This window comes from Podarcis erhardii, assembly GCF_964252035.2.
Source record: "Podarcis erhardii genome assembly, chromosome: 4".
Lineage (NCBI taxonomy): Eukaryota > Metazoa > Chordata > Lepidosauria > Squamata > Lacertidae > Podarcis > Podarcis erhardii.
The window spans coordinates 84,917,409-84,943,120 of NC_138508.1; the positions used below are offsets into that span (position 1 = coordinate 84,917,409).

General features: G+C 43.8%; 1 protein-coding gene across 3 annotated transcripts in view; it reads left to right on the forward strand.

Moving 5' to 3' along the window:
- The window catches only part of FGF14 (fibroblast growth factor 14), a 295,728-nt gene that overhangs the window by 168,279 nt on the left and 101,737 nt on the right, over window positions 1-25,712 (forward strand). Inside the window, exon 1 of one of the 3 annotated variants that reach the window (XM_081858342.1) lies at window positions 23,985-25,005. The exons of the other annotated variants lie outside the window; for them this stretch is intronic. Within the exon in view, the coding sequence (XP_081714468.1) occupies window positions 24,810-25,005 (196 nt within the window). The 5' untranslated portion in view covers window positions 23,985-24,809. Of the gene's footprint in view, window positions 1-23,984; window positions 25,006-25,712 lie in introns of those variants that run through there. 3 annotated transcript variants of the gene reach the window in all.

The window sequence follows — 25,712 nt, forward strand, 5'->3', positions numbered from 1 at the left end:
TTAACCCACCATTTCTAGTTACAGGTAGGTAGCCATGTTGGTCTGCCGTAGTTGGGGGGGGGGGAATCCTTCCAGTAGCACCTTAGAGACCAGCTAAGTTTGTCATTGGTATGAGCTTTTGTGTACATGCACACTTCTTCAGATACCCCATATTTCTGACACTCTGCTTGTTTTCAGTGTTGAGTGCAGAGGAGGACTGGAGTCTTCTGTCACTGCTCCATCACTCCACTCTCTTCCCTGCATGAAATTCCTTGCCACTTATTGCTACCAGGCTTGTCCTCAAAATATGAATCTGAAGTAAACATTTCCAGGGTGGTTTACTAAAAAACGAAAGCAAAACAGAAATGACAACCCAGTTACAGAATCACAGTAAATAACAAAAGGAGCAACTAGAACAACAGCAGTTAAAACTGTTCCCGTTGCAGCTTAAAAGCCTGGGGAAATAAATAAATAAACTGGCAGTGCAACTGAGGAGACTTGCTCTCGATTCACCACCTGCCTCACTTGAAATTATTGAGACACATGAAGGAGGGCCTCTGAGGATGACCTTAATGTACAGGCAGGTTTGTGTTGGATTTGATGGTCCTCCTGTTGGAATAGAATCATATATCGTGTATAGTGACACCGCGACAGCAGATACAGTTGGATTTTGCTACGTGCTTGCATCACTGGGGCCAGGTAAACCTGATATAGAACGAGGGCAATTTCCAGGTCACACCAGTCCTGGAAAAATTGTTGAAAGGAGGGCAATGCTTAATTGCTGACAAAAGCGATTGGAAAAATTGCCCCCATTGCCACCAGCCCTAATGAAACTGAGGAATGCATCACAGAAAAGGTGTAGATTGTTGTTATTGTTGGGAACAAACTACCTGGCAATTTTCCCATGGAGGTTGAACTACCTTTCTCCAGCAGACACTAAAATGAATTACTATGTATTTTTTTCTCTTGTTTGGATCCTAGTGGGCTGAGATGCTGTGTCCCTGCGGGTATCATTCATGCAGTTGGGGAATAGCTAAGCATGCTCCAGCTGACATGTTGTTGTGCTGTTTTGCCAGATCCCATAGTTAGCTTCTGAGTGTACTCTTTGCGTAGCGCATTTTGATGTCAAACCTCAATGCGTGTCACCCTCGCGGGGAGTCTGACAACACAAACGATGTGAGCTGTTCACATTTTGAGCCAAATAGCCTTTCCTTATTAATTCTGGAAGAAAATAAATGAAAATCAAGTTAGAGAGGAGAGAATTAGATTAACTCTAACTCTGCTTGACAGACCATTTCTTTTGCTTTCCATCTGCATTCTCCCCCTCCCTCCTCCACGTAAAACAGAGGCACTGTTTCCATCAAAAACTCTCATTTGTTGATAGGATTAGGATGTCCAGTCAACTGTTCACTCAATAAATTGATAAGGAATTGTCTAATGAAATTATAGGAATTTGCAAACCCTAGGAAATCATGAATTATTTGAGCTTCATGCTTAGGAAACTTGGTTCAATCAGTGCTTATTGCCTTTGACTATACACAGGGTTATTACCTTGCCTGAAATAATTTTGAATGTTTCATTAAAGAATGAATCATCTTAAAATAATTGGAGTTCTTTCAGTTACATCTGATGAAGTAGACCTAAATTCACCAAGGTTCATGCCACAATAAATTCATTAGGTGCCGAATGACTCTCTTGTTTTCATTTCAGAAAAGATTGTTTAGCCTCAATAGTTTAGATGTTGCAAATTAGACGTGTTTTCATTTAGCCCTCTTTATTAATGTTGTTTAATTTATACTGAACATACGAAACAGATTTGTAAAGGGTCAGGCCACTGCTCCATCTCATCCTGTTCTACCCTGATTGGCAGTAGTTTTCCAAGGTCTCAGACAGAAGTCTTTCCCCAGACTTTTAACAGGGGATGCCTGGGATTGTATATAACGGACGTGGGTGGTGCTGTGGGTTAAACCACAGAGCCTAGGACTTGTTGATCAGAAGGTCGGCGGTTCGAATCCCCGCAACGGGGTGAGCTTCCGTTGCTCGGTCCCAGCTCCTGCCAACCTAGCAGTTCGAAAGCACGTCAAAATGCAAGTAGAAAAATAGGTACCTCTCCGGCAGGAAGGTAAACGGCGTTTCCGTGAGCTGCTCTGGTTCGCCAGAAGCAGCTTAGTTGTGCTGGCCACATGACTCGAAAGCTGTACACTGGCACCCTTGGCTAATAAAGCGAGATAAGCGCCGCAACCCCAGAGTCAGTCACGACTGGACCTAATGGTCAGGGGTCCCTTTACCTTTACCTTTACCTGGGATTGAACTTTCCGTAAACAAACTCTGTAAGGAGTGTGCTCTGTTCATGTGGTAAAGGCCATCCCCAGAACACTAATGGAAGCTTATCAGACCTGAGCTGCTAGTCATCGCATAATGCAAGCATCCGAACCCAAAACATCAGCAGCAACAGTTATTACTGAAGAAGGAAGTGCTCCTAAGATTGTCATGCTGAGTAGCATCCTTAAGGGATGTTAGCTTCTAGACCAAACTTCCCCAACCTGTTGCCCTTCAGATGTTTTGGACTGTGTTTCCCAGTTGGGACTGATGGGAATTTTAGTCCAAAACATATTGAGGGCAACAGGATTGGGGGTAGCCTTCTGTCTGCACAGTGCACAAACCACTCCAGTCAACTTACAGCAGGGGTGCCCAAACTTTTTTCAAAGAGGGCCAGATTTGATGAAGTGAACATTTTTAGGATTGAAGTCGTTGAGTGTTTTTAAGGATTTAACCCCAGGACATATACTGCCACAGGGGCCGGATTTGATCGACTGGCGAGCCAGATTAGCCCCCGAAACAGACTTTGGACATACCTGCCTTGCAGGTAGCTTCTGCTGCAAAGTTGATGGGGGCTATAATTGAGTGTTAAAGTTCATGTTTTGTACTGATTTCCTAGATTCAGTCCTCAGGGCCTATAGCTTTTGCTATGCTTAGACAGCAGTGCTAACACACTTCCCAGGATCTTGGAGAGCTGCTGGGGTAGATGGACCAAATGTCTGACTCAGTAAAAGGCAGCTTCATACATTCGTAAACTTAGGTGGAAGGGCCAGAGGCAGAAAACTTTACAAGGCAGAGCAATGCTATTCCACCTCTTTCCTGTTCCACCTTCCATGCTATGAGCCTGTCCTGATCTGATCCAGCATTCCATCTCCAGTTTTGAGAAATGCTTAATTCATTTGTATGGCTGAAGTGACAGTCTGGAGATAGATGGAGTCTTGATAAGTGTTGTCTACTTGAATTAACCTGTAGACCTCAATTATCTAATGCAGCAGATAATTGGCTGCTGAGGCGTACAGCAAACCATTTTGTCAATGGCTCATTAATACAGGCATATTTAAAATATGAATTTTTATGAAGGGTTTTATCTGCCCGCTATGAATTGCCAACTCATGTATGTTGTTTACCAGTGATCAGGTTCCTAGACTTTTGTACTCCTTCCTTTTTTTTTTCACATGTCAGAATTGTGAACCAAGGTGACAGGAAAATAGATAAAATATATAGGCAGGGACACTCCAAGGACCTTATCGCTCACACAAGAGGAATGACTGCCACTTCAGCACATGAAATTCAATTATATCCACTGAAAACTTAGAAGCATGTCAACACCAGTCATGTTTGAATATGCATAGCATTTAGGACCAGCAGATTACAGCTGTTGTGCATAATAGCACTCATTTTATCTATAGCAATGTATGCAAAAAAAAGCATTAAACAGGGATAGAACCACCCAATGGAAGTGAAAGCTTGCAGTCTGATTCAGAGCCGGCCCTAACATTAGACAGAGCAAGACAGTCACCTCATGTGGCAGATGCTGAGGGGTGTGGGGAATGCTACAAGACAAGGGTGCTCCACACAGCCTGCCCTGTGCCTTCTGAGCTAACCTGCCATCCTCAGGTGTGGTGGAAGACACTGTCCTGTTGCCAGGGTTGAGGTGTTTCAGCTGCTGGTATTCCAGTCATTTTCTGTACATGGACGCAGGAGAAAGTACTACCCTACACCTCAGGCAGCAAAATGCATTGCACTGGCCCTGATTTGAATCACCCCATGGGCATTGAGGTCAATGGGATTTATCAGGTCTGTGGGTTTCCTTCAAGCTGTTGTCGTCCTCATTGCACAGGCAACAGAGTGTGATTCATGCATTCCTACATTTTTTAATATTAAGAGGCACTTCTTCTGTTAAGAAATAGGAGATGGGTCTAGTGTCTTTGGTCAGAGGTGGGTCATCTGACAGGTTCTGGACCTTGGCAAGTCCCTAAACATGACAAACTTTGGTGCCATTCCCACATAGCCTCTTAACTGATTATTTATTTTGTACTCTCCGAAATAGAGATAGGAAGCTTGTGGCCTTCCAAATGGACTCTCACTCTCATCAGCCCCTCAGCCAGCATCAGCAGTAGTTAGGGAAGATGGGAGATGTAGTCCAACCAACTCTGGAGAACTAAGGGTTCCATACCCCTGCTCAACACAACTTTTGTTGGAAACATTCATAGAACCAAGCCAATTTCCTGCAGCCTTACAAATTTATGATATTAATGCAGTCATGTTCAGTATGTGAAATATTTACCCAGTAATAATTATGAAGAATGTTGTTTTCGTTATCATTTTGAGTCTGTCCCTTTGGAAGTAGGCAGTCCAGAGTTTTTAGGGTTTATTCAAATAGGAGCAGTTTCTTGCAAAGACATCAGCTAACATGGTAACTCGAGGCCAATGTGGTGCAGTGGATAGTATGCTGAGGTTGATTTTGATAGGCTTGGTGGGTGCAGGTCTCTGTTCGGCTATTACATTTATTGACTAACTACTCCACCTCCCTCACAAGGTCTTCTGAGAGCAGATGATTCACAAAATTAGAATTGTAAATTGCTCTGCACGTTCAAAGGTGCTGTAGAAATTAAAAGCAATGACTTTGTGGGAAAGTGCATGTACAAGTAAAGGAAATCAAAGTGAAGTAGAGATGGAAGCCCCATAAGCAAAATCATGGTAATTCTCTAGAGTTAAGCAGGGTTCTCCTTCGACCTTTGCTTTCACAGTGGAATTCAAGCTCAGCGCAATATGGCTACTTCTTCTGATCCCAACAAACAGCTTGTCCAAAGCTGTCATCTTTTCTACTAAGGCCTTACATTTTGGTTTTGCTTGCCCTCTTAATTAACTTTTATTGTTTCCATTAATCAATGCATTTCACTGTGAACAGTCAACCCTCCAGGAAGAAGGTGGTGATTACATGGTGAAACTGGCTTAGATACAATGTTTAAAAGCAACTTATGGCACAGCTGACATATAATGACTTGGCTCACTGCGTTAGGGTATTATTGAACTGAATTGGCAAGACAGGAACACAACTAACATAGACTGCAACTAACAAAGTTGAAAAGATGTTAGTTGCAGTCTATGTTAGATGCATCACTACCTTGTTAAATCTGCCATTTTTAAACCTTCTGATACTACCTGCCATATCAGGACTCTCTATATCAGAAATGGGGAACCTCAGGCATGTGTGCGTGTGTGCATGTAGAAACTAGCCTACTTTGTCCTGCCAGAGGCATATTGCCACTGGAGTATTGCCCAGAAGGGAATGTGTTTCAGGTTAAAAATGGTACTTCACTCCTGTTTTACAGTGGTACCTTGAGTTAAGAACTTAATTCATTCTGGAGGTCCGTTCTTAACCTGAAACTGTTCTTAACTTGAAGCACCACTTTAGCTAATGGGGCCTCCCACTGCTGCTGTGCCGCCGGAGCACGATTTCTGTTCTCATCTTGAAGCAAAGTTCTTAACCTGAAGCACTATTTCTGGACTAGCAGAGTCTGTAACCTGAAGCGTCTGTAACCCAAGGTACCACTGTATATCATGATTGGAGAACCTGCAGCCATCAGTCTAACTTTGCATAGGTGGCAAAGAGGAGAAAACATGAGGTGGAGGGAGGCAAAGGGAGTTCTGGCTCTGCTACCACTGACTTCTGCCCCATTCTTCTAGACTGGTGACTGGGGGTGGCCTCCGAGACCATATAACACTGGTCCTGAAATACCTGCATTGGTTCCCAGCACGTTTCCGAGCACAATTCAGAGTGTTGGTGCTGACCTTTCAAGCCCTAAATGACCACGGCCCAGTATATCTGAAGGAGTGTCTACCCACAGCGTTCAGCCTAGACACTGAGGTCCAGCGCCGGGGGCCTTCTGGCAGTTCCCTCACCATGATAAGTGAGGTTACAGGGAACCAGACAGAGGGCCTTCTCAGTCGTGGCACCTGCCCTGTGGAACGCCATCCCATCAGATGTCGAGGAAATAAACAATTACCTGACTTTTAGAAGACATCTGAAGGCAGCCCTGTTTAGGGAAGTTTTTAATGTTAGATGTTTTATCATGTTTTTAATATTCTGTTGGGAGCTATTCAGAGTGGCTGGGGTATAAATTATTATCATTATCATTATCATTTTATTCATTTACAACTGCAGCAAGGCCCTCAACAGAAAATTGCTTCCCCAACCCTGAGGTATATAGTGTCCCTCAAGTATCAAGATCAATTCCAGCTTGTCTTCACAAACAAGATTCAGTTCATGTTGCGTCGAGTGCAATCTCTCCCATATTAGACCTCTGCTACAGAGAAAAATCCCAAGGAAGCTCATGAGGCCCAATGGGCAGTGAAGGGTGGCATTAATTTGAATGAACTGCTATTTAGCACTCCAGTCAGGTTCCTTTTGCAGGGCATTATGTCTTGCTGCAGAGCAAGAGGGGAGAGTCCATCATACTCCAAGCTTAGTTTCGCCTCCCTTCGGCCTCCTGTCAGTGCTGCTGGGGGACACAGACAAGGTGAGCAGGAATGGTATGGCCAGCCTAGGCTACACATTACTGCTCTGTCTCTTTCAGGAAGGTAGTCCATAAACAGTCAACAATGGTGGCCTTGAGCTTTGTTACATAAATTTCTGCTTCTCTTCTGCATGCACAGAGCTTTCGCTATTAGTAGTATTGGTTTTCAGTAAAGGTAAAGGGACCCCTGACCATTAGGTCCAGTCGTGGACGACTCTGGGGTTGTGGCGCTCATTTCGCTTTATTGGCCAAGGGAGCCAGCGTACAGCTTCCGGGTCATGTGGCCAGCATGACTAAGCCACTTCTGGCAAAACAGAGGAGCTCACGGAAACACCATTTACCTTCCCGCCAGAGTGGTACCTTTTTATCTACTTGCAACTTTGACGTGCTTTCGAACTGCTAGGTGGGCAGGAGCTGGGACCGAGCAACGGGAGCTCACCTCTCACGGGAATTTGAACCGCTGACCTTCTGATCAGCAAGCCCTAGCCTCTGTGATTTAACCCACAGCACCACCCGCTGTGTTCAGTAGGTAGCAGCAAATGTTAACTTACTGATTTTATCTCCCCACCCCATTCTTCAGCATTATTTCATGTTGTTATCTCCAACTAACTACTACGACATATATATCTGAGTAGCACAGCAACCTTAAGGAGGGCTGGGAAGACATGGAGAAGCAGCTCCTCTGCTGTATATGCATCCCTGGTGGATCCTGCTGGACAGGGTGTAAGGGGGGCAGGGAGTTTTATTATTTTGCTATGGCAGCTCTATCCTAGCACAACTGGCCCCTCAGGGGCTCCCTGGGACCCAGCACCCAGGAGTTTTGGCTCACTACCAGAGGTCTGCAAGGAAGAAACTACTCTTGCCTCTTACCCCTGCTCTCCAGTCATCAACACTGAGGTGCTAAGATTGTGGCCTAATAGTGTATACTTGTCTATGTGCACACTCAGAAGTAAGTTACATTGGTCTCAATGCAACTCAATCCTAAATCGATATAGGAGCGCAGCCTGATTTTTTTTAATGGCCTGGCAGTGTTCACTTGAAAAAGAATGTCAAAATGTTTCAAATTTCATTTGCCGCAGAAACTCCATACAGAGATGAGGGGGCTATTTTAGAATGGTTTGACTTATTCTGGCATTTGAAAAACACTTGGAATTAGTTATTAGAAAATAACTGCAGTAGTAGCAAAGCGAGAAGATAAAATGCTTTGATTTTTATGATTTCAAATTGCCTGGCTACTCCTCCCCCAAGGGGTTTCAGTAGTGGAGGACACATTCTTTATCTGGTATCTAATCCCTAAAGACTGGAGAAGTGAGTCTTTTGTACACAACAATATTTTTCAAGGATGGTTATAAAGAGCATTTGTTCACTTCTGCCTTCCAGACTGTTTGGGGCATTGCTTGATTTGCATAATTAGACTGTAAAAAATAGATGAGTTAAGGGTAACTTGTGCAGCAAATTGCTCAGCCAACCTCTCTCCGTATGTATATGTGTGTGTGTGTGTGTGTGTGTGTGTGTGTGTGTGTATATATATATATATGCAGGTTTTGGTGTCCTCGGGTGTCTTCCCATGTAAAAGTTGGGGTGTCTAGGCGACGTTTCGACGAGGTCTCACTCGTCATCTTCAGGCTGGTGCTTTCGGCTTCTTGTTACTGGAACAGAGCAGGATCTCAGTGTTTGAGTTCCTATAAATACTGTAGAGGGGGTGTGGTGTATAGCCTCCAATGTTCTGGGCAGAGAGGAAGTTCCCAGGCTAGTGTGCCTTTTCTTCTTTTGTTCGAAACGTCGCCTAGACACCCCAACTTTTACACGGGAAGACACCCGAGGACACCAAAACCTGCATTCCTGTACCCGTGAAAATCTACGAAAGCATATATATATATATATATATATATGATTTTAAGCAACTGATTAAGGAATTTATTATTATTATTTTGCTTGCTTTCTTTTTAGCACATTGTTTTTGTTTTGCAGTACAGTTTTGCTTTGTTTTTCTCTCCAAATAACAATAATATGAATGTCAACCTACTGTTCTTTGGTCTGGTTTTATAAAAAGAGTTGACATTAAACAGGAAGGCTAATCCTTTCATAACATGTTGTCAAGACTGGCCGCTCAGGAAAGCAGATAAGCTCTTAGCCTGGATGACAGTTTTGGAAAGGGCATTGGAGAAAGAGTTACTTACAGCATCATCTTTAAACACAATTACCTGTGAGCTAAACAACATGAGAGAAAGGGCAGATGCATTGTTGGTGCTTCTGTTGTCTAGTGTGGGCACTTAACCGTTGCCAAAAAAGGGGAGAGAAAAATCATCACCCAAAAAAAGAAGACTGAGATAGTGAGCTGCATGCTTGCTTAGTCTTCAGACCAGGTGTTCTAGATCATGATTGGGAACTTCAAGGCTGTTGCTCTCCATTCTTACAGTTACTTATATTTAAACTGGACTTGGATCAGACTGCCCTTCAGATAGAGGAGACCTTCAAAATAGAAGACTGACAGCCCTTCAAAATAGAACCATGGAATCATAGAATTTTAGCTCAACCACTTGCAATGCAGGGATCACAGCTAAAGAATTTCTTACAGATAGCCATCCAACCTCTGTTTGCAAACCTCCCAAAAAGGAGAGTGCACCACTTTTCAAGGCAATCTGTTCCGCTGTTGAGCAGCTCTTTCCGTCAGAAAGTTCTTCCTGATGTTTAGCCACAATCTCTTTTCTTGTAATTTGAATCCATTGGTTCGGGTCTTGCACTTGGGACCAGCAAAAAATAAGCTTGCTCCATCTTCCATGTGACAGCCCTTCAGATACTTCAGATATCATATCACCTTTTTTCCATGCAAAGGATACCCAACACCTGAAGTGTTCCTCATAAGACTTGGTTTCCAGACCTTTTATCATCTTGGTCAACTTCCTTGGACACATTCCATCTTGTCAATATCTTTCTTAAACTGTGGTGCCCACAACTGGACACAGTACTTCAGGTATGTTCTGTAGTAGTACTATTACTTTACTTGATTTGGACACGATACAGCCTAGAATTGTATTAGCTCCCCCCCCCCCCCCCGGCTGCATTGCATTGTTGACTCATATAGGAGACTCTCATGACCACCCTACTGGTCTGTTCACATTCCAGAATGTGGTTGAGAAACCTAATTTTTACAACAAAATGTGAGTTCAACCCCCAATGTCCCTGGTGCTATGTCTTCCAGAAGTGAATTGGACTGTGGAAGAACAGTGAGAAACCTTAGATTTGAAGGTTATGCTCAGCTCAGCTATGAAGTTGATTTCTGTACTATGAATGATTTCTGTCAGTTCCGTTTTTTAGAAAGCCAGAACCAGAGGGTGGGGCAGGATTAGCATCAATTTTGTCACTCACATGGGGGCTACCCAAAGGATAAGGGATGCGTGACAGAATACTTTGGCCACAGTAATCAGGGTAAACAGTTTTTAATGCTAGAACAGGAATTATGCTGTGCTTTATCACAAAAGACATTTACATTACTGTTGTTGTTTTAATGTTTAAACTGAATCCAGAAATTATATTCTGTGAAAGCAAGTGTGTGATGAGGGTGTTGAGGCTAAGGTTTGTTTTAAATCAGCACTCTCCACCCCTGTATCTCTTTGTACATTTTTGCTAGCTTCTGATAGCCTCAGATAAATACTTTCCTAGCAAATGGTTTCAACTTCTTTTCTGGATGTTGCTTCTATGAAATGTATTTACTTAGCTTGGTTTTGCATTTTATTATCTTGTTGGCGGTACAGCTTCCATTTTTACATGTTTGGAGTGGAATTTTGATGTAAAACTACAGGTCAAAGTTTGTCAAGTGCTTAAAAAAATGTGACTACCCTGCAACAAATATTGATAAGCTTTCAAGTTGTGCCAGGAACTCCGTGCTTCTTGCAATAAATATTGAAATGTTGCTTGATTTGCATCACATAATATTCCGCGGCTTTCAAGTCAATATTCCACCTTTTGTGCTAAGCCTCAAACGGACTGTGCTGGAGGAGTATTTCCATAAGAACAAAACACAAACAAAACAAAATAGAGCTCAGCTCAGAAAGAAAGAAAGAAAGAAAGAGCTAAAAATATGTCATTGCTGCCTTCTACCTATGCAGATGGGACTTTGTCTAACCTTCCTCTAGTCCTTTACAGTGCAATTCAGGGATAGTCAGCATGGCAGCATGGCAGCCTCCAGATGTTTTGGGACTCCAACTCCTATCACCTCCAGCCAACATGGCCAGTGGTCAGGGATGATGGGAGCTGCAGTCCAGAAACATCCATAGGGCAGCACATTGACTACCTCTGGTGTAATCCTCTGTGTTTACTCAGAAGTAAGTCATGTTGAGTTCAGTGGGGCTTACTACCTGGTGAGTGGCTTCAGGACTGAAGTCTCAGACAGTAGATAATTCTATCCAACTTAGCTTTTATTGACACAAGAAAAACTAAAAACTGTATAATATAAACTATTCTTTTCTCCATTGCTGTTATCTGCTTTGCAAAGGGACCCATTGTATCAAAAGAAACATTCTTTGCTACTTCAGTTTCAGTTTTTTGTTTATCTGAGATATTTTGCACTAGGTAAAACCTGACAGGAATTCAGAGAGCCTCTATCTTTTAAAGAATGAAATAAATCTGCAGGCTGAGCCCAACATTATGTCGTGCACCAGAAATACATTTTTCATATGTGTGTGTAATGCCAAATTTGATGGAAACATCTGTGAATCTCAAAAGCTCTTAGCACTGCATTTGTGCGTCTTGGTTGGTCCTGATAAAGGAATTGTTTGTGGTTAATGTTTAAATTTACTCGGTATTTTAAAGCAAAGTCTCTATCCTCGATGCATATATGAAAAGCAATATCCTGGCATGGTTTTAGGATAGATGCATCCTTTCAGCACAGATTTCTTAAACACTGCGATCAGCAAATGCAAGAGATTATGTGCACATTTGCAGACTCTCCTCTTATTTTTGAGCAGATAACTAGTGTAACAGTGTCCACTGCTGGCAAATCGGGCAACTGCACTTTATAGAATAAGTCAGTCTATTGTTACCAATAACAATTAAACAGGTGCATTCTAAATTAGGTCTGGAGGGTTGTTGCTGGTGTTTTTTTTTTTGCGGGGGGAGACCCACCTAATTTTTCTAGGAACTTTACAATTACTTCTTCTGCTAATAATACAAGTGGAAGACTGAATTAGTGACCTGCAGCAATGCAATAACTTCAGCTTTGCCCAATCTGGTTTAAGATCCCCAGAGGTTTTTGTAGAGCACAAAATAATTTAGTATCGGCCAAGATTATTGATGTTCCTTTCAGTGAAGTGTGAAAGGCCCTGCACAGTTACTAGATATTATTTGTCAGAAGCACAAGGCAAGTAAAATTTGACATTCAGCTTTTTGATGAGATTTTAATTGTTGGTGCCATTTGAACATCACATCTTTCAATACAGAAATAAGAAATGTCTTGTTGGATCAAACCAAAGGTCAGTGTGATCCAATATTCTGTCTTGCTTCAGCTAGCAGCCTCTGGGAGACACATTGGTTGAGCACGATGGCAATTCCTGTTGCCGCGCCACCACCGAAACACATAGTTTTCACTTATGTGTCATACAATGTAGTCCTTTGCATGCCTACTCAGACATGGTCAAATTGTGTATAGGATTGCAGCTGTAGCTAATAAGCACTGATATACATCAGTCATAGGAAAGTCTAATGCTGTTCCAATGCCGGTAGTGAATTCCATAGTAAGCTCATTATGTGTTGTTTCAAAATCATCCTTGTCTCCCCTGAGTCTAATTTTGCTGAATGACTTCGAGCTGTTATTCTCTATGAATTTGTCTAAACCCCCTCCAAATTAGTGGTCATCACCACATCTTGTGGGAGCAAATATCGTAGTTGTGCTATGTTCTGTCCTGAATCTTCCAACATTCTGTTTCATTGGGAAGAGGAGTTGGAGTTCAGGCTTAGGTTTTCTAGTTAGCCCAGACATTTCCTACCAACTAAGAACCCCCAACCCCTTTCAAATCAACCCTATGTAGTCTTGAGATCACAATCACCTTCTCTAGTTAAATCATTGTCTGATGTAAATCAGAATATCCTGAAGATTACTCTCCCTCTGACAACCAAAATAAGGCCTTGGGATTTTTCCATCTTTCTAAACGTTTTCCCATAGAAAAGCTCTCCCTCTGGCTTTTCTCGCAAAGCCATCAGCTGAGTGGCATCATAGCAGCAGCACAGAGATGTGAGCTTTGGCAGACTGCCCCCATTTTTCATTCAATGTCTTCCATCATTCTAGCATCTAAAAGATTAGTGTAAATTCCAACTCTCTGTGACTTACGGTAATATTTTCAGGAATGAATGATGGGAATTCAGTGGAGAAAAGGCATTATGAACCATTATAATGACTCTCCCATGGGTGTGTAAAAATACAGCACTCTTATCAGATGGTTCTTGTTTACAAATGGCAGGGACCTTGCATATTTACAATCTGGCTCATCCTAAGAGCACCACAGAGCCACTGCCAGATAGCAGAGATAATGCCAAAGTGTAAGGCAATTTCTTAAAGGTAAAGGGACCCTTGATCATTAGGTCCAGTCGTGACCGACTCTGGGGTTGCGGCGCTCATCTCGCTTTATTGGCCGAGGGAGCCAGCGTACAGCTTCTGGGTCATGTGGCTAGCATGACTAAGCCGCTTCTGGCAAACCAGAGCAGTGCACGGAAACACTGTTTACCTTCCCGCCAGAGCGGTACCTTTTTATCTACTTGCACTTTGATGTTCTTTTGAACTGCTACATTGGCAGGAGCAGGGACCAAGCAATGGGAGCTCACCCCGTCACGGGGATTCAAACCACCAACCTTCTGATCAGCAAGTCCTAGGCTCTGTGGTTTAACCCACAGTGCCCCTTACGTTCCTATAATGGTTAGTGCCTGCAAATGTATTGTGGGCAGGACCCAGGCAACTTCAACTACATTTAAGTTTAGACCCATTGATTACAATGGAAGAGATTTAAGTCAATAATTAAATATTTCCAACTGAAAGTAGGCTTTAAGTTTATTAGCACTGGTTGCATCATTTTCAGACCACAGCAAGTGGTGTCTCACCATTACTTGTTACCCATTGCACATCTCTGCATAAGCTTTACATCCTTGAGTGACAGCCAAATTTTAGCTCAGGAATGGAAATCCGAAACCATTTCAGCTTCTTGGTGCATATTTACTTTCGTGGGGGTGGAGGGAGGTGACATGCACTCAGGAAAACTAATTTAAAGTCAATTTCAAATACTGCCTTTCTGTTTCCTTAGAAGAGTATTTTGTCTGCATATTATAGATGGCTATTTCTCTCCTGCTCTAGGTAGGAAATAGAATGTTTCCCTTTGCAGTGGGGAGGGGGGATGAAAGTGACTAGCTAACACTTTTCCGGACAGTTAATTAACATGCATATGCTTCTTTGCTGTTGAAAAGACACAATTCCAGTTCTGTGTGTGACCTGGATTAATGGTACAGCTTGAGTGATTTGAGTGCTGTAGTGTGATGTACAGCAATGTATTAAAGCACAACACATTGAATGCAAGCATGGATAGTTCTACTTCTGCAGAGTCCTTTTAAAAATAAATAAATTCTGCTGCAAGGAATAACTTTCACAGTGAATAACAATTCAGTGGGAAAAGCCCATATTCATTTAGGCATAAGATGGGGACAATTTAAATGAAAGTCAACAATAATCCATACCTGCTCTGAATGCCCAGAAATGTATCTGTAAGTGCAGCATGAAGTTGTAGAAAAGAGACCTCTATGGGCAGACCCATAACCATTTCTTTAACCAGACACTACTGATAAATCTCTCTCTCTATCTATCTATATATATATATTAAAATATACTTTATCAATATATAATTTCTTTGAACACAGACTAAAAATACTGTTTAGCTCATTATGCAGGTGTTGTTGTTGTTTAGTCGTTTAGTCATGTCCGACTCTTCGTGACCCCATGGACCAGAGCACGCCAGGCACTCCTGTCTTTCACTGCCTCCCGCAGTTTGGTCAAACTCATGTTCGTAGCTTCGAGAACACTGTCCAATCATCTCGTCCTCTGTCGTACCCTTCTCCTTGTGCCCTCAATCTTTCCCAACATCAGGGTCTTTCCAGGGAGTCTTCTCTTCTCGTGAGGTGTTACTTCTTCCTCAAATGTTTTGTTTTCTGTGTTAATTTCAGTGAAGGATTGCTGCAAAGTTAATACTACAGTATTGGCTGCTAAAGGCCAGTTGCCTGTGTTTACTTTGGTTTGGACCATTATATTTTCCTAAATTTATGCCTATGTTCATCAGGTGAACAGTTTTGTTATTGTTCGGGGTTCCTGAAGTATCAAAAACTACTAGTGAAGTATCTGGATGGATCTTTCCAGGCGATAAGTGATCCTCTCAAACAATTGCTATCCTGTGCCAGAATCTACCATCTCTTGAGAAATTTCCTTTTGTTTTTTCTTCTTTGCCCTCTTGTAACAGGCATGACCATGAGACAGTGATATGATAGGAACTGTAGCTCAGTGTGGAGCACACTTTTCATGCAGAATGTCCCAAGTTTAATCCTGGGCATCTCTATGTAGGGCTGAAAAGGCTTGTGTTTCAAAACCCTGGTGAGACTTAGTGGTCCAATGGCTAGGTGAGTTGGTTTTAAGGTAATCTTCTATGCTCCTGTCTGTTGAGGCACCAGCTGGAATGCATCATACAACCCTTTGATGGCCCAGTCAGCTATGTTTGGGACCTGTGGATTGCTATGATGTGACATGGATGTCCAGAAAGTATTAGCATTATACATTAACATTAAGCCAAACATGTGGATTTCACAACCACATTAAGTTCCAGTCTAGGCACCTTACAACTCAAGACATGCAACGATAGGTTGCAACATACCTTCCAACAGTTTTGGTTAAACTCTCCTTCATGTGTGGTTTTTCCTCATTGTGTTTTGGTGGCTTGAGGTGTCAGAGTGGCTATAGAGTGCAGAGAGCAAATGTGCTGTAATGGTTAGAGTGTTGAGCGAGGACTGTAGCAAGCCAGGTTTGGCTCCTGTAACATTATTTACAAGAATTCTATTTGAACAGATGGAGTTCATTTTAGAAAGTATAATTTCTACCCATTGTCTGTCTGGCTTTGATTATTTTAGTACCACTAACCAACAAATAATGCAGGGGTTTGCTATGTGGTATACATCAATCTATTTTTATTCTCACCTACTGTGATTTATGATACATAGTATTTCTCCATGTTCAAAAACCATTTAATAATAATGTCCATAAATAAGGATTTTGAAATTGTTGCATCATGTTTTTCTGGTGTGGCCTCCTTTGTTCATTTGATATGGTAACGCTTCAGTAAAGAAAATAATTTATTTTTTTATCTCCAGCACATTTTGTCCTTTGTCATGGTACAAAAACAAAATACATAATTACACAGTTGAATCTAAGATGACAACATGTGATAGTTTATCAAAAAGTTTAGCACGAGGCTTCCCTCAGGTTCATGGCTATGAATACCATCAGCTGAAGTTATTTCAAATGTCTTGAAACCCACAAGCACAAGTCAGGTTTCACTATCATTTTAGCGACAGATTTCTTAAAGGGACATGAACAGGAATTATGGATGTTCTGTTTCAGGTTTGCTAGCTGGTTCATTTCTATGACTTTCCCGCCCAAACACATCTGCCACAGTTTCTTTGCATTAATTTGGGATGGAAAATATGTGGCCCTCTAGATATTGTTGGATTCCAACCTCCCATCACCCCCAGCCAGCATGAACAATGGTCAGGGGATTATGGAGTCCAACAACTGCTAAAGAACCTCTCACCCCCATGCTCTTAAAATTCTATGGGTAGAATTAATTTAGAATGTTGTTCAAGATGGAACTACAATTTAGCCCACTCAGGCAAGGTCACACTGTGCATTCTAGGTTAATTAAACTAGGATAACTGCTATTGCCTAGTTCTCTATCAACAATTATCATCAGACATTAGACTCCTCGCTCAGTACTCATGCACTGATAAACTAGCAACACACACACAAACACACACACACACACACACACACACACACTTTTACCAGTGAAATGAATTGTAAAAAGTTAAAGGTAAAGGGACCTCTGACCATTAGGTCCAGTCGTGGCTGACTCTGGGGTTGCGGCGCTCATCTCGCTTTATTGGCCGAGGGAGCCGGCGTACATGTGGCCAGCATGACTAAGCCACTTCTAGAGAACCAGAGCAGAACCCAGAAATGCTGTTTACCTTCCCGCCAGACCGGTACCTATTTATCTACTTGCACTCTGAAGTGCTTTCGAACTGCTAGGTTGGCAGGAGCAGGGACCGAGCAATGGGAGCTCACCCCGTCGTGGGGATTCGAACCGCTGACCTTCTGATCGGCAAGTCCTAGGCTCTGTGGTTTAACCCACAGTGCCACCCGCATCCCTGGGTGAAATGAATTGTAGCAAACTTGAATTTGGACACAGGTGGCTAAAACTGAGGCAGGCATACTTCCTTCTCCTGGGAACCTGATTCAGGATAAGTGGTTGCGCTGCCTGGGTTTAGGAGTTTGGTTGCTTCCAATCCTGTTTGTACATTTGTAAATAAACTGGTTACAAATACATCATAAGGATCTTCATACAACTTACGCATGCATTCACTGAAAGAGATTACACCTGCTGACCCTGACGCTGCTTACCAGCTGTGTATTTCAGTGTCAGTGGGAAAGAGCCCTATGTTCATGCACTTGCCTTTCTTACTAATGTCAGTGCATTGTAGTGGTTAGAGTGTCAGACTTGGACCTGGGAGTTTGGGGTTCAAATCCCCACTGGGCTATGAAGCTTACTTAGGCTTGGGTCAACCACTGCCTCTCAGCCTAACCCACATCACAGCGTTGTTGTGGGGATTAAATGAGGAGGGGAAGAACCATGCACAGTGCCTTGAGCTCCTTGGAGGAAAAGTTGGGTTTATAAGTGCCATAAATGTGACCTGGCCACAGTGATCCATGCGACGGTCACCTCCAGGCTTGACTACTGTAATTCGCTCTATGCGGGGCTGCCCTTGAAGCTGTCCCAGAAACTCCAGCGGGTGCAGAATGCTGCAGCGAGGCTCCTCATATGGTCTCTGCCATGGGAGCATATTCACCCAGTGCTTTTCCAGCTGCACTGGCTCCCAGTGGAGTACAGGGTCAGATTTAAGGTTCTGGTTTTGACCTTTAAAGCCCTTCACGGCCTAGGACCCTTGTACCTACAGGACCACCTCTCCCGGTATGCCCCACAGAGGACCTTAAGGTCCATAAATAGCAACACCCTAGATGTCCCGGGCCCTAAGGAAGTTAGATTAGCCTCAACCAGAGCTAGGGCTTTTTAAATACTGGCTCCGGCCTGGTGGAACACTCTGTCTCATGAGACCAGGGCCCTGCAGGATCTGATTTCTGTCTCTGTAAGACAGAGTTGTTCCACCTGGTCTTTGGCTTGGAGTAAACTTGATTCCCTCCCCCTCTTTCTTTTTTCTTTTCTCCTCCTGTGATGAGGCTGCATTTTAATGTTTCAATGTTTCAATGTTGTATTTTAATCTTGTTTTTAAGTTGTATTCATTCAACTTGTTTTTATTAGTGCTTGTTAGCCGCCCTGAGCCTGGCCTTGGTTGGGGAGGGTGGGGTATAAATAAAATTTATTATTATTATTATCATAAATAAAATAATGTGCCTCCACTGAGATGTGTGTCTGGCAAGTGTGATTCAACTACTCCATCTCACATTCACTGAACATGTGTGAACACCCAGCATTACTTCCCAGTGTTTCTCTCATCCAAAGAAAACTATGTTTATTGAAATATGTATATCCCACTTTTTAGGATAAATGTTCTTGCTAACATGCTGGCTTTTAGTTAATTGTTTTGTATGGACGTTTGAGCCTGCACCTGCAGACTGAAGTGGTGCAGGCCAGACACAAGCTTCATTATCCCATGGACAACTAGGCCAGAGCTGCTGAAAGAAGGGAGATAGGCTAGGCAGTGAGAGAGGCTGGAATTCTGTACTCATTTAGGAGTAAGCTCCACTGAGCTCAGGATTGCACTGTCCCTCAAAAATCATGATATGAAATTAACAAGGACAAATTCAATCATTTGTATATTATGGTTACTGCACAAGGAAATAACAGATCTATCGGGAAGTTGGTTTAAAGCCTTCAGCAAAACATATTACAGATTGTTTGATAACAAGTATGGACAGTATTTATCCCATTTACCAAAGCATTACTATTCTTCATTAGAACAAGTTATTACGGGGAAAAGTCTTGTTTTGCAGCAATCAAAAGTACTGTTCTTCCTTCCTTCCTTCTTTCTTTTCTTTGTTTTTTCCTTCTTACTGCTAATACCTTTGCCTTTATTCATTGACTTTAAGAAGATAATGAGTTGGCAAAATATGCTTACCACAGACTCTGGATTAACACTGTTAACATGTCATCTAAGGAAGTACGGTAATTGCCTAGAGACAGCCTAGCTACTGGAAGGATAGAAAAAGGATTAATGTATACAGACGCTTTTGAAAAACTAAGTCCTTTCAAGTCACTTACAGATCTCTTCATACACAAATCTTTCCTAGTGGCAGCCATGTATTTTGATTCTTCCTGTGTGGGTTTTTTTTTAGTCACTAGAGTGTATTGTTGTCAAATCACAATGGTGGAAATGGCTCTATAATGCCAATATTAATACATCCAATCATCCACAAGATTACAATGTAACTATGCACTTTAGATATTCACCTGGGAATGAACTGGTAGGAGGAGAATCTAAAAGATCCCCCCCGCTTACTGTTACTTGTTATATTTGTCTTTAATCAGAAACTGGTGAATGTTTTAATAGAGAGTGTGACACTTGTTTTCAATCTAAAACCATACCTTCTTAGTTGGTGGCCACATAAGCAAACAGTATGTTCATGTTCTGAAAATCTTTCTGCTATCAAATCCCTTTTTTCTAGTTTGAAGTGCAAATATTTTATCGCAGATTTAAGACAGCAGATGGCTCTCTTGAGTTTCCTTGGAGCACCTATTGCTGTAAACAACTATCCTGCATTTTCAGATTAGAAGTAGGAAGAATTGAATTTACTTTTGTTTTCTGGGGGGGTGGGGGTGGAAATCACACCTTCCACATTATTCCACTATTTATTTGCATTCTTTTCTATATTATAACACCCCCCCCCTTTTCTGTGCACCCGCCATCATAGACTGAGACTGGCAAATGTATGACCTGATTCAGTTTGGGTGAGACTATAAAATTTACAGTTTAGAATAAATGAAATGAACATGATGTTGGAAGATGCCTATCAATGTATCACAGTGACTATTAGAGTACTTCACTGGATAGAATAGGTATCCTCTTGGATGGTCTTTTATTTACAGCGTTGAGTGCAAATAAAAAACAAATATATATCCATCAAACAAACATAGTGGCTTCTTTTGCAAGCTGTTTTTAAAATGCTTGAGGTTTGCACTTATTTTCTGTCCTATATAGCAAAAATCCATAATGAGGGAGTACAGCACTGGTAGACAATTGTATGTGCATTTTGTCTTCGATTTTCTAACATTTAAAAGCTGTTTTTAAAACATTTGATCTTGTTGGCAAACAAAGTGCTCATTCAGAAATCATAACCATGTGTTATAAATATATGTAATATTTTAGAGGCAAAAGGATTAGTTATGGACCAATCAGCATCACAGTTCAATCCTATAATGCCTGTTCAGAAGTACGTCTTGCTGAATTACTTACTGCTAAATAAAGTGGACTTACTGCTAAATAAAGTGGGTGTAAGACTGGAGCCATAAACACTCATAATATTATCCCAATAAAAGCAGTGGGACTCAAATATGTGCTTAATGTTGAATGGAACATACTTAGTATTACTGTTATTAGTGTTAATGTACATAAAGCTTTTAGAGGACAAGCTATTCTCAGTCTTGCCATTATTACCACTGTTCTGTGAATCAAATGGTTGCTGTTCACATTTTTTGTTCAAAGTGAAGAACTTAGCATGACATGTTCAAAATGTGGTGCAGCAATCAAAACTGCTAGCACATTGCAAAGCTAAGCAGGGTTCAGCATGGTTTCAAATTGGATGGGGGGCTTTGTGTCGAGATTCCTGCATTGCAGGGGGCTGCACTTGATGACCCTGGTGTCCCTTCCAACTCTACAGTTCTGTGATTCTATGAAAACTACTCAGGAAGCCTTTATCTGACGTGTGTTTTTGATGTGGGGCATCTTAGGTATAAGGCTAAATATAGTTGTACCTCATTTCCCATGCCCTTAATTGGGATGTTTATACTAAAAACCCTCTCCTGTTTACTAGCATATATTACCAGGACCCATGAGAGCCCTTTGTTTTGCACTGTCCAAGGTCCTGATTGAAGTGAGCAGGCAGTTAAAGGAGATCAAGAGAAAGCTCCCACAGAACACTGCAGTTTGTCAAAGCTGTTCCTTCCAAACAGCATATTTGTGCAGAAAACATTGGGCTTTGAAAAATGATACATTATGTTGTGTGTTGAAGAATATATTGCAAAGCAAAATGCAGATGAAATGAATAGTGCTTAATGCCAGTAAATTGTATTGGGCAAATTCTAGCAGGAGGAATTCCCTGTATTGGCACAAAATATAAATGCTTGAATTTCCATTTATTCATAACCACTTCAAAACAACAACAACAACACAGAAGGACAAAAATACATTCTCCAGATATCTGAAAATGTGCTTCTGCATGTTGATCTAATGTAAAAAAACAATAATTGAAGCTGGAGGATAGAATTAAAACCATAACATCTTCTACTCAATGTAAATACTATGCTTTGTTAATAAAATAATTTAAGAGTATGCTGGCAGTTGTCTTTAGAGACACAAAATAATCAGCTAAACAATGGACTGCTCTGGTGTTCATATTTGGGAGATTTTGCTTTAAAGGGTGTGCCTAAGCATAAAAAAAATGTAAGCACTGCTTTTTCACCTAAAGTTCATCTGAAGCCCACAAGTTCAGCTAAAGTTGAAAAAGATCCCTTTGAAGGGGAAGAATGAGTAATGTTGTAAATAGTTCTCTTGCTTGTCCAATCTTCCAGTTATCAGATGCTTTGCATGGGATAGGAAGCTGTAGCTCTTAAAGAGTATTTCCTTACATAGACTTGTAGTGGGTTTTGTCTAAGTTAAAAGTTCACATAGCGAGTGAGGTTCTAAAGTTATTGAAGTTTCACAAGCGAATGTTGTTATAGTTAATACATAATTGAAAATCCATTTTGTTCAGTATAACTATCTTGGCAGTGACTGATTAATCTGGTACCAATTATGGGTGTGTCTGCAGAAGACTTTTTATGTCTGGAATCCTCACATACCATATTATTATTATTAGCATTTGTATCATAGGAGTAAAATCCTAGGGGCTGAGGTCCCATTGCCTCCCCATAAAAAATGTGAGGGCGCAACAAGCTCCCCCAATTGATAGGCATTGCCATTCAAACGGTGTGTGTGTCTTGTGATTGTGTGGGGTGGGACTTGCCTGCCCCCCCAAAAAAAATATTTTATTCAAGTTGGCACCCTTGAAGGAGCTCATGGTGGCACACACAGTTCTCATCCCCATTTTATCCTCACAACAACCCTGTGAAGTAGGTTTGGCTAAGAGCCCAAGGTCACCCAGCAAGCTTAGCAGCTGAGTGGGGATTTTAACCCTGGTCTCCCAGGTCATCATCCAGCACTCTAACCACTGCACCACATGGCACGCATTCTGGTGCCACACTGGTAAAGCTCGGAATCAATCCAGGGTGGACGTCCAAACGATGGGGCTGCTTGCCCCATTGTGCTAAGATGCCAATGAAAGAAAATGCACCGCACGTGCCCAGCAACAAATAGGAGTCCCCCCCCCCCCTGCATCTGAGCCTCCATCTGTAGCAGACTTGTAGAGTTTGTCTGGAGCGCGCAGTTATCGTTACATGCCTGAGCTCTTGGCAGACAAATAAATTAATCACAGAATCTCGGGGCTCTTTTCCCCCCACAAAACTTAAAAAACGAGAGCCAAATTCCAGCCTTACACACTACAGGGTGAAGTTGAGTTTTCAGTGGCCACTTACAGAAGTCAATAAATCTAGCGATGCCCACTTGTACCACTAAATGTGTTTGCTTGGCGATAGAAGCTACGGAGTCCGTCCTGTTTTGAAAGATGATCTTCAGAGGAACCGGTTCGCCCTTCCTTTGAATGCCACGATGTCTGGGACGCCTGGGCGATCTCCCTTCCCTATTTTTCCTCCTGGAAACAAGACAAGCCCGAGAGAGATCGCGAGCCAAGGCTGCCTTTGTGGTCAGCTGGCTGCGTCCGAGAAGCCCCAGCAGACGCTGATGCTCTGGAGCAGAAAGCGCGTGTCTCTCTCTCTCTCTTCCCAGCTCACCCTCCCCTGCCTGGGAATTAGTCTTCCCCTCAAGCAGCAGCGTGTCCCCAGAGAATAGGGCGCCGCCGCCGCTGCTGAGGCGGAAAGGCAGGGCTTGGGCGCCGCCGACTTGTGACCCTCGCGCCCCCGCCGCCGGCCCTAAGGCGGCGCGCATCCCCGCCGCGTCCTTCCGCCACAGTAACCCCGTCAGCCCCGCCGTAGGCGAAGCAGCCACAAGCGTCCCTCAGAGAGAGCCGCCTCGGCAGGGACAACAAAGAGACCCGCGCGCGACGCCTGTGTCTGGCGTGGTTACGTAGGGAAGAGCCTCCTCTCTGCCCTCGCACCACCACCACACGCGCGAATCCTTAATGCGTGAAGGTGCTGGCCGTTAATTCGTAATTCTAACCCCGGTTAACTCGGGGTCTCGCGCGGGGCGTCCGCTTATTCGGGGTGGGGCAGCAGGGTAGGCAAGACTGTTGCGGCGGGAAGTCTCAGCGGAAGCGCGGGAAGCAGTCTGTCGCTTTCCTGGCACTGGCTGCACTTTCACCCAGAGAGCTGAGACTTGCTGGAGCGAGGGAGAGAGACGCCAAATTACAACTTCTCCGTCTCTCTTTCTCACATCCGTGCGCGCGCCGTCTCACACTTTCCCGCGCATAATTTCCCTCAGTCAAGCCCCTAACCTCTCCCCCCTCCTCCCCCCCCTCTCTCTCTCACACACACACAGATGAACCGCACGCGCGCGCGCTCTGCCCTACGCGCGCCCCCGCGCAACTCACACACTCTCTCTCACACACACAAGCTCCCGGCAGTCACCAAAGCCTGACTGGAAGCCGAGGGGCGGCAGCGTGGGCTTCTCTCGGCGACAAGCAATTTCCTCCCTTCAATCGCGGCGAGGCTTTTTTGAGGCCACCTCTCTCTTTCCCTCGCCTCCTTCCCTTTGATTAGCATTCTCCTCGCTGCTGGCTTTTTGTGTGGTGCGACTTACCCCTCCTCCTTTCCCCCCTCTCCCTTTCCCCCGCTCCCACCCCAAGGACAAATCCCCTCCCTCAGTCGTCTCGGGAAGGGAGAGAGAAGAGGAGGGTGAGCGCGTGTGTGTGCGCGTGTGAGCGAGCGAGCGAGCGGGCGAGTGAGTGAGTGTGTGGCGGGGTGGCGGCTAGGGTGGGACTGAAGCGCCGCGATTAAGGCTCGCGCGCTCTCTCCGGAGCCGAAGCGGGCGCTCTCCAGATGCTGCTTTCTCAGGCACTCGGAGGCAGCCCCGACGACGAGGAGGACGCGGCGCCGGCGGCCGGAGCGGCGGCGGCGGCGGCGGCAGCCATGGACCAGCGGGCAGAATAAGCCGGACGCCGAAGACACGGCATCCGCCGCGGGCGCTGCTTGTTGCTGTTCCCGCTCGGCCTGAAGCCAGGCGACTCCATGTGGTGACCGGAGGACTTTTCCTCGCCGCCGCCGCCGCCGCCGCCCCTACCCGCGCCTTTTCTTTCCAGTTGGCCTTCCGGAGATGGGTCGGCGCCTCGGCTGAGCCAAGCCCCGCGCCCGTCTCCGCTGCGTTTGGGCAGGGCTCTCGCGGACGCGGAGCGCCCGGCGACGGACCGAGGCCATGGCTGCGGCCATCGCCAGCGGCTTGATCCGGCAGAAGCGCCAGGCGCGCGACTTGCAGCACTGGGACCGGCCCTCGGCCAGCAGGAGGCGCAACAGCCCCAGCAAGAACCGCGGGCTTTGCAATGGGAACCTGGTGGATATCTTTTCCAAGGTCCGCATCTTTGGCCTCAAGAAGAGGAGGTTGCGGCGCCAAGGTGTGTGTGTTTTGTGTATGTGTGTACATATATGTGTGTGTGTGTGAGTGAGTGAGTGTCCTTTGCGCCTGTGTGTGCCTTGGAAGGAATGGCCTGTGGTTTCCAAACTTGGGCCCCAACACGCTGGTAAAGGGCAAAGAAGGGGGGAAACAGCCACTTCTTAGGGTTGTGCCCATTTTACAGGAGGGAAACTGAGGCTGTCTCTGGGTTCATTGTTCTGAAGACACTCTCTTCCCCTCTCTTAGTAATGTGAAGGAGAACCCTCGCTTTCAGTACATAAGCATGCTTTGGGACTGGCAAAGAAAGCCCTTGTCTTATTTAACCGCCTAGTTTGATGAGCAAAACTGGATGGTTCCAGGGTATTAAGAGGCAGCTAAGGTACGCTAAAAATGTCACCACAAGTCTGTGAGATAAGTAATTGTGCCCATTGTACAGAAGTGGGATTACAGCCATTTAAAGTGCTTGGTCTGCAACCAAATCATGGCATTTGGTTAAGGTAATCAATGGGCAAGGACTTATCCACAGCTGTTTAAATATTCTTGTCACATTCGCAGTCAGGGGTGTCAAAGAGAAGTAAATGAATGGATTCCTACCCACCCTTCTAGTTAATGTTCATGGCTGAAGTGGTAATTCTAGTCTAGGCTGGTAATTATTGGTATAGAATTGGAAAGATAATTGTTTCATATTAATGAATGCCAGATAAAGGG